General features: G+C 35.7%; 1 protein-coding gene across 4 annotated transcripts in view; it reads right to left on the bottom strand.

Annotated features, from left to right (window-relative positions):
* Positions 1-2364: 2364 nt before the first annotated feature.
* Positions 2365-15289, bottom strand: part of MCM8 (minichromosome maintenance 8 homologous recombination repair factor) — a 34244-nt gene continuing 21319 nt past the window's right edge. For all 4 annotated transcript variants that reach the window (XM_088789255.1, XM_088789256.1, XM_088789257.1 and 1 more), the window contains exons 14-19: positions 12353-12548; positions 10538-10757; positions 10024-10233; positions 9129-9205; positions 3609-3798; positions 2365-2676 (exon numbers count right to left, since the gene is read on the bottom strand). In XM_088789255.1, the coding sequence (XP_088645381.1) occupies positions 2584-2676; positions 3609-3798; positions 9129-9205; positions 10024-10233; positions 10538-10757; positions 12353-12548 (986 nt within the window). In that variant the 3' untranslated portion in view covers positions 2365-2583. The remainder of the gene's footprint in view (positions 2677-3608; positions 3799-9128; positions 9206-10023; positions 10234-10537; positions 10758-12352; positions 12549-15289) is intronic.

Here is a 15289-nt window from a genome sequence, read left to right as displayed (position 1 = left end):
CTGCTGCTGCCAACCTATACGCCATATTCACACTGTTGCAAACATGGGATGTTTGTTGCTCCAAAAGGCGTGCAAAGTATACTTTGAGAAATACACTTTGCTGGTTCCGTCTAAAATCTTCAGCCACCGGCATCATCTCTGCTTCCTCCCTCATGCAAAACTGCCTGGTTCATCTTGATAGCTTTTGGCAGCTCTTCCTAATCTGTTGGGGTTTGTGGTTTGTTTCCTCCTTCACAAAAGATGGACCATCTATTTCTGTTTCTGTTTCCTTATTGTTTTTGAACAACTTCACAGGAGAGAAGGGGGAGAATTCCTCCATCTTGTTACTAGAAACTCTTTTTTATTCTCTACCACTCTGTCCTCATTTATAAGTGGTATAATCACCAATTTTACTTGTGGCCTGACAGGTATATGTGGCCAAAACCTATTCTACCTGCTAGGGCAACATCAGTGAATAAACAGAAACTTTGTCTTTATGAAACTGGACAAGAGACGGTAGCTTGGGCCAAAATAGTGGAACTAAAATAAAAAGTGATCAGATTCCAGATATTTTGAAGATACGAGGTTGGACAATTAAGTTCGCCAACTCATCCTAGAAAAAGTGCTACATACCTCATTGTTGAATATCACCTTCAAAGTACTCCCTTGGGAAGTGATGCTCCAACGCCAGCACCTAGTCCACCCTTCAAAGCAATTTTGGAAGTGTTTTTCTGGAATGGCCATCAGAGCTGTCGTCCTATTACCCTTGATGTCCTGAATGTCATCAAAATGTCTTTCCTTCAATATTTCCTTTATCTTCGGGTAAAGAAAGAAGTCACTGGGGGCCAGATCAGGTGAGTAGGGAGGGTGTTCCAATACAGTTATTTGTTTACTAGCTAAAAACTCCCTCACAGTCTGCTGTATGAGCTGGTTGCATTGTCGTGATGCAAGAGCCATGAATTGTTGGCGAAAAGTTCAGGTTGTCTAACTTTTTCACACAGCCTTTTCAGCACTTCCAAATAATAAACTTGGTTAACTGTTTGTCCAGTTAGTACACAAATTCATAATGAATAATCCCTCTGATATCAAAAAAGATTAGCAACATCATTGCAACAAGTTCATGAACTTAAATGTTAGACCTTGTAGTGTCAAGATTTGTTTTGATAGACTGATATCGGGATAAGAGAAAGATGTAAAGATTAACTCCAACATTTTTGGCATGAGAAACCAGCGTGATATTATTAAACACGAAAATTTAGAATACCATGGGAAAAAAGGGAGATCCAAATAGCTTCTCAAGAGAAAAAAAAGGTCACATACCAAAAATAAACATCAAAATGGCTTTAAATTTTTTAAACAGCAACACTGAAAACTATAGCACTATCTAAAATTATGAGTGAGAATAATTTCCAAACTAAAATTCTATGTCTAAAGTATCAATTCAGAGGTGAGGGTAGAATTTGCCTTATGAACACTTTCTCAGGTAGCTACTTAGAAAATGGGTTCCACCAAAACAAAAAAGAGCACATAGGAGCCAAGAAATGGGAGAGAAAATGGGAAATCCCAAGATGACAGCTGTTGGTTCAGACTGGAAAAGGCCAGAGAATTCCAGGAGAGAGGTTTCCACGAAGTTAAAATAGCTTATTTGATTTGTTTCTATGTTCTGAGAGGAAACTTAGATTTGCAGTGGCACCTTAGGGTCAAATTAGTGGCAGGTACATAGAAAATTAAGTTTGAAAAATAAATTATTAATTCTGGAGAAAACAAAAAAGTTGTACAAGAAAGGAAATGAATAATATTCAAGTTACGATACTGTAGAAGGCTAAATACAGATTTAACTAAAAATTGTGATATATTAATATAAGTAAACTGGAAAGAAATGGGGAAGTATGTATATACATATGTAAAAGGGTTTAAGAGAAAAATATTCTTCTGTAATAAGGTAAGACTGAAAACTTAAGAATTAGTAGTACTAACATGTTTCACAAAAATGGAGGCAAATAGAAAGACCATTGAAATTGAACAGAAAATTAGGGAATATGGAAGTGTGGAAGTATAGGTACTAATAGAAACCTTGCACAGCTATTTATTTAAAGTAGGTACATGTTTACCTTTAGTAATAACAAATAATACACCTGAAACCTTTTTCAGTAGCTATGATGTTAAGCTAAATATGTCAATATAAGATATTTCCAAATGTTTCTAGAATTGAAAGTTGGTTTCAATTTATTTCTGAATTTATGCTGGGATCGCTCAATTTTTTGTCAGAACTATTTAAAATGTAACTTTGTGAATGCTTCCCCAGATGGACATTTGGTATGCATAACTATGAAATATAAGAATAAAAGACAGTCAAAAACAAAACTAATTTATAATTACATCATTTAGATAAAAAAATATAAACAATTTATTTTTAACCTGTAGAAGAAGTTATAAAAATTAACAAATGACTCTATCACTTTTTAAATTAGTTAAACACTATTCCTATTATATTACTTTTGGGATGTCATTTTTCAGAGAACAGTATTTTTTCTGCATATTCTTCATTCTTGAGATTGCTTTAAACTGCTAGTAAACCCAGGAGGTCCTAGCTTGGTAGTCCTTTCACACAGTTTGAAGCTGGTAAACCTTTGGGCCTTTCTTCAAGAGGTAGCCTTGCTCATTTAGTGATCCAATAAAATTTTCAAAATCAGCAACCTGGAAGAAAAACATGAAAAAATTACTCCACTAACTAATGTGTACAAATATGATTTTAAAAATTAATCTCTTAAACAGTAATATACAATTGTCAAGTTTCTTGGGCATATAAAAATCATTTGGACTTATAGAGAAAACTGCCTCTATATATGAGCTTTTGGATTCTGTAATGCCAACCTAATCAAAAATAAAAACTCCAGTATGCAAAGAATCTTTTCTATTTGTTTTAACCTTAGTTCTAAACAAAGACTACCTTTTGAAATTAAGTGGACAGTTTTCCATATACACTGTTTTACATGATGGAAAAGGGGAAGGGGATTAAGAAGTACAAACTTCCAGTTATAAAGTTAGTCATGGGGATGTGATGTCCAGCACAGGGAATAGACTCAATCATGTAATAACTATGTAAGGTGACAGATGGTTACTAGACTTACTGTGTTGATCACTTTGTAAGGTATATAAATTTTGAATAAATATTGTATACCTGAAACTAATATAATATTGTCAACTATAATTTAAAATAAATTTAAAAAATAAAGTCCTATTACATCCATTCTCACTAAAACTTTTCAGTAGGTAGAGTAGGTGGAAGAGTTCATTTAATAAATGAAAACACAGATTCAAAGACATTAAGATGACTTGCCCACAAGGGACTGTCAGAAAAACATGGAAATGTTTCCCTGTAACTATCAAGATGCTGAAAAACCTTTTGAAAAGAGGTAGGTAAATATAAAAACTATCTTTTAAAAGCTCTGTACAGCTAATTTCAAAACTTAAATAAAGAAAACAAGCTTGTATTTTTAAATACTCCAAAAATGCTGATTCCATTATTTTAATCCAAATCTTTTGATATTTAAAAGTTCTATTATACATTAATAAAGACTGCTGACATTATTATAAAAAAGATTTGTTAAGTATTTGGCTTATCATACCTGAATGTTTAGCTCTTTGGCAATCTGCCGAAGTTGATGAAATTGAAATAAATTATCGCAAGTTCTTTCAGCAATATTGTTGAGAGCAGAAATAAATCTTTTTGCTGCTGATCTGTTGCTCATTCCAGAACCGTGCTGGGATCGCTCAAAATCCAGGTTCCCAAATTCATCAGAGTAAGTTCCCAGCATGCTTAATGGGAGAGGAAGATAAACAGTTACCCAATGTGGCACACCTGTAGAAATTTTTATCCCAGGCCACCAGATTATAAGAAAAATGGGGAAGTAGCCATGAGGCCTCACATAGCAAAGATTTAAACATGTATTTACTGAATGGCCACTATGAAATTCCCTATAGCATGGAGGGATACAAATATTTTGGACACAGATACCATTTTTAAGGAACTTCTAAATTTGAAAGGAGAAATATATAAAAATATAAAGTTGATAGATTATAATATGGATACCCAGAACATTTTTTTTTTGATCCATAAAAAAAATTCTAAATATACTCAATTTAGACTTTCCTGGGAAAAGATACATCCCCAGTTCCCAATGCGGCATCTGGCAAATAAAATGTGTTTAAAATACTCTGGGAATGAACTAGAAGGGTTTGCTGACTTGCGGTAATGATTGTTACATATTAAAAGATATACGTATTACCTCCAGTTCTCTGCTGCTGCTTATTTTCACAATATCAAGGAAAGAAACATGTACTTGACAATACATTTTAGCCAGAAGTCTGAAAACCCCAGTTAGATACAATTAGCCATTCTCTAATACAGCCCTATTGCTGATTCCTTGCCTGAATTCTCCGCCTTTTTGATGGGACAGATACACTCTCACAGTCAGGCTCATAGGCCAAGATGTTATTTAATCAGGAGTTAATCAAATATAATTGGTCATCTGCTAAGCAGTGGGCTTATGATGGTGAACAAAACAGGTACAATCCTTGCCCTTGAGGAGCTTACAGTAATGAGTTTAAAGGGTACTATAAACAGCTTCATTTTGTTTCTAAATAGATGAGAGCCTACATGAAAGAGAATGAACTGTGCAAACAGGAATTCTCATTCAAATAAGACTCTAATAAATGACAATAAGAGATGAATATGTTTCCCCCTGAAAGATAATATAATCTTAAGGCTTTCGTGATTAACTACTCTACCATATAATTGACCATATGCTTATTTCTCAGACAGTTGTCAAAACTGCTTTAGGCTACTACATTAATTATAGTGGCTAATATTTACCTTAATTATGTTTATTTACCATATGCCATCCCATTTAGTCCTCCCAGCAATTCTATGACATAGGGGCAATTCTTATTTCCATTTTACAGATTCTATGACAGATTCTATGAAGAAATAAAATCTAGTAAGGTTAAGTGACTTGCCAAAGGTTACACAGCTGAGTGGCCTATCTGGGATTTGAATCTTCAGATTTGAAGAAAGATATGTAAAATATTTGAGCTACTTTCCTGAAATAGAAAAAATTCACAATGACCTCCCATTTGATAGTGGCTCTGTTCTCTTCCGCGTCCTAGTATATTTTTGATTATAAGAGAAAGCTTATGTGAACTACTGCCAATAAACATTTCATTTTTATAGCTATGTGCCCCGATAACTGATGAACTATATATCACAGTTTAGATTTTTCTTATTTAGGTTCTGCTTCCCAGTTAAAATGTAATTTTACAGGTTCAAAACCACATTAAGGACAAACATTCAAAAGCTGAAGAGACAAACTCTGAAATGGAAGAGTTAATGAATGAAAGATGAGTACTAAGGTCAACTTTACCATCAATGCAGTACAGTTACTGAGGGCCTATTGTGCACCAGGCATGATTCTGGGCCCTGGGAATACACTGGTAAATGTGACCGATAAGTTCCCTGCTCTCATAGAGTGTAGACTAAGGACAGGAAGTAGGATAAGTATAGCAAAACAGATAATTCGCAATCTAGTCTCAGTATTTTAACTGGGTCTTTATCTCTACCATGGATATTATGCCAGGTAATTCCAATCATTTGGAATCAAACTATTACATTTTATCTGAATATTTTTATAAAAGCCAGTAAAAAAACATTCAGTTTAGGAAAACAAACTGGTAATCTCTTGTGATGTGGGTGGTGTTTACACTTAATAGTGAGACCTTTTTTTTCAGGAGCCTAGAAGTAAACTGACAGCCTGAAACTAACTCAAATTTACCAGCAAGGCTACTGACATGATTATTCAGTCATGCAGAACCAATTATAAATGAGCAGTGTAGCATTTTTATTAAAAAAGTAATCAAGGTATAATTAACCTTGCTTAAGTATAATGCTCAGATATGAGAATTAATCCATGGTGTCCACAGACCAGTGGATTTACTGAGGACAAATACCAAATGACTGCTTCAGGCAAAGTCTGGGGTCTGAGGTCTAGGGAAATTGAGTAAGGGTAAAGCCTCAAAGAGAATGTTACAGGTGAGAGAAGGTGATCAGGGTAGATTGACCCTTGATTGGTTTGACAGGCAACATTCTATGAAGTAGACATACGTACATGACATTTTCAATCGAACCAGACACCAAAAGACCCAAAGGACAAGAGAAATCATTAAAAAGAAAACCAAGAGTAGAAATCTTAGCCCCAACCCCATAGCTGGACAGTTTAAGCACAGGATGCAAAGAAACAAAGACACAATCTAGATTGTAAGCAAAGAGGCAACTTCTTGTTATTAAATAAGAAGTTGTTATTGTTGGTTCTTGTTTTTAATTAGGAAAAAAAGTTTGAATCCAAATTATTTGGCATTTCGGTTAGGTTCAGAGACTTACTTTTTAGTGAAAAAAGGATGACTGTTAGGGCCGTTTCTGGTTTCTTACTGGTCTGGTCTCCTCTATTAGAAGTCAGGAAGGCAACTGGTATTTGTGGCCATTCCTTTATTTCATATTAGTAAACTGAGCCCCTGGCAACATGTTGTATGAGAAAGTCTAGTAATTCCTAGACTATCTGGTTGCTTATAAATCGTAACTGGAGGGTCTCCAACACAATGAAGTCAACTGGAGAGGGAAGGAAGCCAGCTTGGTAAAATTTTCACCCATAAGACCCCTCAAACCCTAGTACTGAATCACATAAAAAATTGATGGTTCAATACTGTGTGATGCTAAACCAATAGGATATTTAGACGTAGAAGGCAGTACCTGTTTCCCCGAAAATAAGACCTAGCCAGACCATCAGCTCTAATGAGTCTTTTGGAGCAAAAATTAATGTAAGACCTGGTATATTATATTATCATTGTATTGTCTTATTTTACTCTAAGACCGGGTCTTATTAATTTTTGCTCTAAAAGACGCATTAGAGCTGATGGTCCGGCTAGGTCTTATTTTAGGGGAAACACGGTATGTTAGGAATTGGTTGAAAGGATTGATAGTCTCATTAATTGTGAATGATTTTACTCATTGTAAGGCAGTTCTTTGGCACCAGCAATAAAAAGAGCAGTCAATTCTAGAGTCTTTAAAGCTTTCAAAGACTGCAAGTATAACCTCACTGTTGCTGACAAGTTCTGACTCACTGAATTAAAGAGAAAGGCTCCCCTTCACCCACAGGCTGCCTATAAGAGCAACAAATTCGAGATTGATGCTTCGACCTTCAGGAGGTAGCACGGGCGCCCTTCTACCATACAGCAGGCTTCTGGAGGCAGCAGTGGCCTCCAAGCAGGTCAGTACCCGCTGTGAATGAAGAGACAACCAGGTAAAGTCTCTCCCTGTGAGGAAAGGGGGAAAAAGAGCTGCAGCTTAGAGCTATTAGAAAAGTTAGGTGGAGAGCACTGAAGACTACACCCAAGATTCTTCAAAAAGGTTAATAATTTTGAAAACTTCTGGTCTGTGATGTGAGATCTGCCAGTTTGTGAAGGCTGCAGTGTGTAATATGAGCCAGAGAAGGGGGGGATCTGCTCAGTCTCACCTTAATATCATCGAGGCTAGCACTATTGGTAATACAGTGTTCTGAGTGTCCACTAATGTGCCAGAACCATACTTGTCACTTTATATAGCCTCACTGCATGATACCTCAGAGCACAATTCTTTGTTGTGCATTTCACACAAAAGGAGACTGAGAAGCACAGTGTAACTTGCTCTCAGTGGGAACACCAGGTCACACTAAAGCCTGTGCTCTTCCAACGATGCTGTACCACTTTTACTCAGAGCCAAAGAGTAACAACTAGGCGAAGTCACCTAGTTCTGATTCCAAGCAAGCCCCATAATAGGAGCTCTAAGAAAAAAAGAAATTTACTTTTGAATGGAAATTACTTAAGATAATTTCACCTTTAATGTATTTTTTGGCATTGGAAAAGTAGATTCCTAACGATTTATATTTTAATTGCTGGGAGAGCATATTAAAAAGAGCTAATTTGTAAATTGTGATACATCCACACAACGGGATACTATGCAGTTGTAAAAAATAAAAGCTCTTTAGGCACTGATATGGAATGGTCTCCAAAATGCACTTTAACTGACAAAAGCAAGGTATAGAATGTGTATGGTATGCTACCATTTCTTTATAAAAGGGGGAAAAGAATACACAGATACAACAGAGTTCTGATGGGTATTCATATCTGGTCACAAAAAGATATTTGTTGCCACTGGGGCAATAGGAGGAAGAACAAGGTAGCTAGTAAACAGAGTAGGAGGGAACTTTTTCCACTGTTTTTGAACTTTGGAATTTTGAAGCATATGAATGTGTGAACCAATTTTGAAAATTTTAATTGAAAGAAAAACCTACCTAATGATCAGCTTTCACTTAAAAGAAAAAATCTATTTCTAAGGTAGACATATACGTTAAATTTTTTTTTTTTTTTCTTTTCTACCTTCTAGGAATCGTGATCTACCAAATGATATAAAATACAAAGGACAGTTTAGCAATATTTGTCAAAGTCCTAATGTGTTTATTTACCCACGGACCCAGAAATAACCATTTCTGAGAATTTCCCATTTCTGAGAATTACCCACATATGAAGTATCTTACAGAGATTACTCATTGTAACATTTTTTTGTAATGGCAAAAGAATGGAAAATATTCATGTATCTAGCAATGGGGACTGGTTAAACTATAGTGTATCTAAACAATAGAATATTACGTAGCTATAAAAAAAGGAGAAAGTCTTTGTGTCCTTCCAGGGAAAGATCTCTGGATATAACGTTAAAAAAAAAAAAAAGCTACAGAACAATGTAAGTCATATGCTATTTACAAAAAAGTAATGAGTGTTTGGTGAAGAGGAAGAGTGGATGGTAAACAGGATGGGAGCAAGCCTTCTCAAAATATGTATTTCTGAAATAATTTTAGAACTATGTGAATGTATTGCCGCAAAAAAAATTCATGGAAAGACTATTTACATGGAAATATTTTAAACCAAGAAAGTACAGTTTGTTCTGAGGAAGATGTGATCCAATGGGAAAAATAAAAACAATTTCGTTTGGCCTAATTAAATCTATACTTGAGACGGAACGATCACTGGTATTTCATTTAAAACATTAAAATTTTTAATCTTACCTATATTTCATAATTTCAACTATATCCTCGGCGTCTTCCTTGGTTGCTTGCTCTCTCAATTCCAACCTTGCTCGTGCCTTTGAAAGATAACAACCATTTTCAGATAACAAGATTATAAATATATTTAATCTTGTTTGAGCAGGTATAACATGTCTAAGCTTCTTTCATTTACTCATTTTAAACAAAAACTGACTTTTGGGGAAGAATGTTGTAATATGAAAGTCAGAATTTTAAAAAGTGATTTGAAACCTTTAATATGGATTAAAATCTACTTTTATCTACTAACATTCTCTCTGAGTGTTTACTTCAGAAGATTTGATTATGAAATGTACTTGGTTTTTCCTTGCCTTTTACTTTCAGGAAGTCATGCCTAACCAATCTGTTAAAACAACAAAGAGATTATCAGATTTTAGAAGCAAAAAGCCCAAATTCTGACCCAGCTAATTTTAACTGCAAGAATTCTCTTAGCATTCCATAGCTGTGAACAGCTGTTAAAAAAAATCGGCACTTCTATCCTGATGGAGCTGTCGTGCATCAAATCAAATACTCAAGGTATTTGACACATTCCATGTTCCCATATACTCAACTTTGAATTCCAACATCCTTAGTTAACCTAACTACTCTTCACACTACAGGAGTTTCCTAAGTGTCATTTAAAAAGAATAAAAAAAAGTTGCTTGGCAATTTACTGCTCCTATGCCTAGAAAGAAATGGCTATATTTCAATATTTCGACTGATATGTCAAAGAGATGAACAAACCTTTTAAAAAACTTAATCTAGTTCTAATGTCTCCCAATAAAAAGAAAAACCAAATCAATCATGCAGAAAATGGAGAGAAATCATATTAGTCCTTTGGCCCCCTTCTTAAGCCAAAAAAGCATGAACTTAAACAAACCTCCGTTAGGCGAATCAGAGATTCCAGCTGTCTAGTAGTGATTGGTGAGCTGTTTAACTGAGTGCTCTGTTTCCGGAGCTCAAGGTAAAAATCTTGAAGAATTTGAGCAGCTTCTGTGGAAAGCCTTGGAGAGACATATTGACGAGCGTAACCGATGTACTTTCTCAATAGCTGGTGGGGAATTGGATCTATTGTTTCTCCAGGAACCACCTAACACACGATAAAAAGGCCCAAGATTACAAAGATAAGCAGCAAATGAAATCTTTCTGCTAAAATAACTTGCTTAGACAAATATAAAATTCAAAAAGACTCTACAGATAAACCAAACATGCTACAGTTCTAGCACTTGGCCTAGTTGACTTAGGTCACTTCACATGGAGTTTACATAAAGCCTCGTATTCATTATAACATAAAAGGTTTGGTATGAAAGATTATATACTACTGCAGTACAATAAACACACTCGGCTGACATTAAAACAGAAGCGACCTGAATGATTAAGGAGAAGAAACATACCTTCAGTCTTTCTGATAACGGTTTCTCAGAAACCACTTCAAGTATGGAAGTATTTGAACCTTGACTATTCACACGAGCTACTGGGGCACTGCTAACAGTTCTCTGCTTCCCAGCTCGTATTGCAATGACATGTTCAGAGAGTAAGTGATCATGATGCTCATTTGGGGTGTCTACGAGGATAAAGACCAAATCAAATCTGGACAGCAGGGCACTCCCCATTCTAAAGAGGCATGAAAGAAAGAAGAAACAATGACTAGAATCAAAACAAACTGAAAACCTAGAACACCACTGACTTGCTTGTTTATTACTCACATTCCATGTAGAATTTAAAACAGGTTTTAGATTAAAGAAACAAGCAATAGATTTTGGATTCAATATCCAGAGACAACAGGCCATATGCTCTTCAATATGTTCACAGCTTTATAGCCTTGGTAGGCTGAGGACATGGCCCTTTCTACCACCAAAACCAGAGTTCTTCTCTATGTTCCATATCACTACCTATGATTTAGGATCATTGAATTTTTAAGCTAGAATGCTATATGATATATCAGCAATTATCCAGTTGAGTATTTCTTAATCTTATTATCTGTTGCCTCACATTGAGTCACTCAAAACACTTATGCCCATTTAAAAGCAAAAAGCCCATTTTATTTCTTAAAGGGCCATCTAATTACTCACTATAATAAAAATGCTATACTCTAATCATCATCTCTAAACCCACCAATCAGATAACTTCATCTTTTTGAGACAAGACTGAAATCCAAAGTGAAGGATTTGACCAATGTCCCAAAGCATGTTCGTGGTACCACTAAAAACCACAATCCGTGTTCCTGGATCCTTGTTTAATAGGTTCAATAGGATCCTTAGGATCTTCCCAATAGACATAGCACTTTGTCATTTTACTAAGAAAAACTAATAGATTTACTTTTTTGGTGGTGGTGGTACAGAAATACCCAGAATCTCAAAGTATAATTGGGTATTTTAGTATATACCATTTCTGTATTAGAGGTATACATTATTAAACATTAGGAAATTAGCTTTTTTTCCCTACTAGAATTTAAGGTTCCAATTTTTTCATTCTTTTATCATTTTCTCTCTTTTGAGTCACTTGAGTCTATTTTCCCCCTCCCATACATTTTGAGTAACCTGTACAGAACAAATCAGAAGAGAAAGCCTACATACATACAGATATAAACATTGTTTTGGGCGAAAAGTGGGATCATTCTACATATGTAAGTATGTGTAATACGCTCTTTGTTCTTAACAGTAAAGAACAGACCTGTTTCCCTATCAGTACTGACAAAGTTCCTTTCATTCTCGTAACTGCTACTTTCCACTGTATAGTCTTACCCACTATATAGTTTAACCACTTCCCTATCAATGAACATTTTAAGTTGTTTCCAATCTTTGGCAGTGATAAACAATGCTATAATACCCACCTTGTAAACATATTTTTGTGCACTTGTGTGACTATTTCTGTGAGTACAACTGCCAAAAGATTTGGCAGGAACAAACAGAATATAAATTTACTATAGTGATAAAAGTGCCAAGTTGTCCTTCAAAATGCTAAATTGTGTGAGAATCCATTTCCCCATCCCTTTGCCAATAATGATTATTAATATTTCAAATGTTTGCCAATCTGGAACATATCAATGGTATTTTACTGTTTTAATTTGTAGTGTTCGAATACATTTTTTTACATTTATTGGAAACTTGTAATGTCTGTGAACTATCCATTATATCTTCAGTTATCTTTTTCTTACTGATTTATAGGGATTCAACATATTAAAGGTATAAATATTTGACGAGACTTACTTTAAATTCTCAGAAACTGTTTTGGCTTTATTGTAGTGTCCTCCAACTGGATTTGCAGCAGCAACAATGGAAGTTCTCGCAGGGAGACTACAAACCATGCCAGCCTTAGCAAGACTAATACTTTGCTGTTCCATGGCTTCTAACAAGGCTTGATGTTGATTCCCCATCTTATCAAATTCATCAATTCCACAGATACCTACAATCACAGTAAAATAATACAGACAAAAACTTTTCCTTTGGTCAAGTTCTAAACCTTTTCAGAATGGATATTCCACAATAAAAAATTATTTCCATTTGATTCCAGCAGTTAAAACTATAAAATGTCATACAGTAGAGAATTTCTGACTGTTTTACAGCAAGTAAAACACTTGTGTTACTTAACGAATTTTTATGTAATATTTGCTCATTCAGCATTTTCAATAGGGAAGGTCCTATGTTGTGAGGGTTACAAAAAGCAAGGGGATATGAGAGTGACGTTCAAAAAGCTTAAAGGCTTAAATTCAAACAGGCGAGATAAGATACACATTCTACAACTCTAAGAGATACACAATTATGTAAAATGAGTTTTTCTGTGGTTGTGGGGAGATTAAAAGAAGAAAGTTAATCTGGAAAGGTTTCAAGAAAAAGGTGCGATTTGAGTCAGGTCTTTTGGGAATACTACAGCAGCACGACTTGGAAAGAAAAGCCTGGGCTCGAAAGTCAGAAGACTCGGGTGCAGTTCTCAGCAATACCAGGTACTGAGTGTACAATTACAGGGAAATCACTTAATCTCTTTAAACATAATGTAAAGATCTACCACTGACTGAAGACATTTTATGTGCCAGGTATATTACATCTAATCTACAAGTTACTGGAGACCCTCTACCATTACTTTGTAATATTTTTCCTCCCTTCTTCCCCATACTATGAGCAGTTAGGTGGTCATCTCCAAAGGGCTTTGCCCTTATCAACTTTTTGACTAAATAAGGCATGCCAGCTCGGAGGTCAGTCCATGTCTCTCTAGAATTGATGGTATGACCAGAAATATCTCCAGATTACTACCCTGTTTCCCTGAAAATAAGACCTAGCTGGACAATCAGCTCTAATGCGTCTTTTGGAGCAAAAATTAATATAAGACCCAGTATTATATTATATCTGGTATTATATTATATTATATTTATTATATTATATATTCTATATATTATACCCAGTCTTATATTACATAAGACCCAGTCTTATAGTAAAATAAGACCGGGTCTGATACTAATTTTTGCTCCAGAAGGCGCATTAGAGCTAATTGTCCGGCTAGGTCTTATTTTCGGGGAAACACGGTAGTACAGTTCCTCAGAGGTGAGGACAGTGTAGGAACAAAGGCAAGCTACTTCTTTGACTGCCACTTTTCAAAGTTTGAAAACAGGAGTTGACAAGCTTTTTCTCTGTAAAGGGGCAGACATACATATTTTATGTTTTGCAGGCTACATGGAGTCTGTCACATATTCTTGGTGATTTTTTTCTTGTTGTTGTTGTTCTTTACAATCATTTAAAAATAAACCATTTTTAGCTTGTGGACTGTACTAAAACAGAGTGAAGGCTGGGTTGACCTGTGGACTTCAAGTTCACTGACCCCTGGTTTTGACAGCATAAAGTTTAAACTTTAAAAATTTTAAACTCTTTCTCTTATCTTTGGAGACAATGGGTAAATCTTGCTGCTTTTTTAAAAACTATTTTTTAATCATTTCATCAGATAATGAAGAAGGGAAATATTATAAAATAGCTCTATTTCTCCTTTTCCCTGTGAGTCTTCAGTAAAGACTGTAGCAGGACTCTGTATTTGTTTCTAGAATCTGAGCTCTGCTGGCTAATATTCCTTTGTATTTTAACAGTGCTACTTGTGCCGGCATAGTGTTCGGCTTATCTACCTATATTTGGGAAAGAAGGCAGTAGGCTTTTACCATTGTGCATCTTAAATCCCATTACCTATCCGTATAGCTAAACGCATCACCTTCAATTTCTTATCAGTGGAAAGTCTGACAGTTTAACAACAAATATCCTCTTCTTATTTATTATTTTCTTTATCTGGTAACTTAGTAAAAACACTGTCACTTCTAATGAGCTATATGATAACCAGATAAATGTTTGCTCAATTTATTCATCCAGCAAATATTTACTGCATACCTTCCATATATCAGTACTATGTTCTAGGAATGGGGGACATAGCACTGAAAAAACAAAATTCTCTGCTCTTGTGAAGCTTAGATTCTACTAGGTGTAAGGAGGCAGACTAAAACCAAGTAAACCATATAATATATTAGAGAGTAATAAGTGCTACGGGGAAAAAAGGTAGAGGAGCATAAGGAGAATAGGGTCTGCTGGTGGGAATGGGGGTTACAATTCAAAATATGGGGTTTAGGGAAGGCCTTGCTGGGGTCGGGACACTTGAGCAAAAATTTGGGGGAGGAAAAGGAACAAGCCTTATAGATCTATCTGGTGTAAGAATAGCCCAGGCAAAGGGGACAGCAAGTACAAAGGCCCTGATGAAGGACTGTGAGTGATTGGAGGGCTGGTGCTGGTCAAGCTGTGTAGCTGGGGAAGAGAAATACGAAGGAAGCAGAAGGCAAAGAGGGGATGAAAGGCTCAATGTGAATGGCCCCGGGCCACTAACAAGGCCCAGGCTTTCCCTGAATGAGACAGGGAGCTACTGGACAGTTTTGAACAGAAGGATAAAGTGACCTAAGTTGTAATGGGATGGTTTTTGAAACAACAGGAAGGGCAAGGGTAGTCACAGGCATGCCAAGTGGGAAATCACAATACTAATCCACGCGAGAGGTGATGGTATCTTGGATCTGGGCACTACCGTGTTTCCCCGAAAATAAGACCTCGCCGGACCATCAGCTCTAATGCATCTTTTGGAGCAAACATTAATATCATACCCGGTCTTATTTTACTATAATATAAGAC

Source organism: Rhinolophus sinicus, chromosome 13 (genome assembly GCF_057876585.1).
Source record: "Rhinolophus sinicus isolate RSI-liver-muscle chromosome 13, RSI-T2T, whole genome shotgun sequence".
NCBI lineage: Eukaryota > Metazoa > Chordata > Mammalia > Chiroptera > Rhinolophidae > Rhinolophus > Rhinolophus sinicus.
The sequence above is the reverse complement of the archived record's forward strand: the minus strand, read 5'-3'. Positions and strand labels throughout refer to the sequence as shown.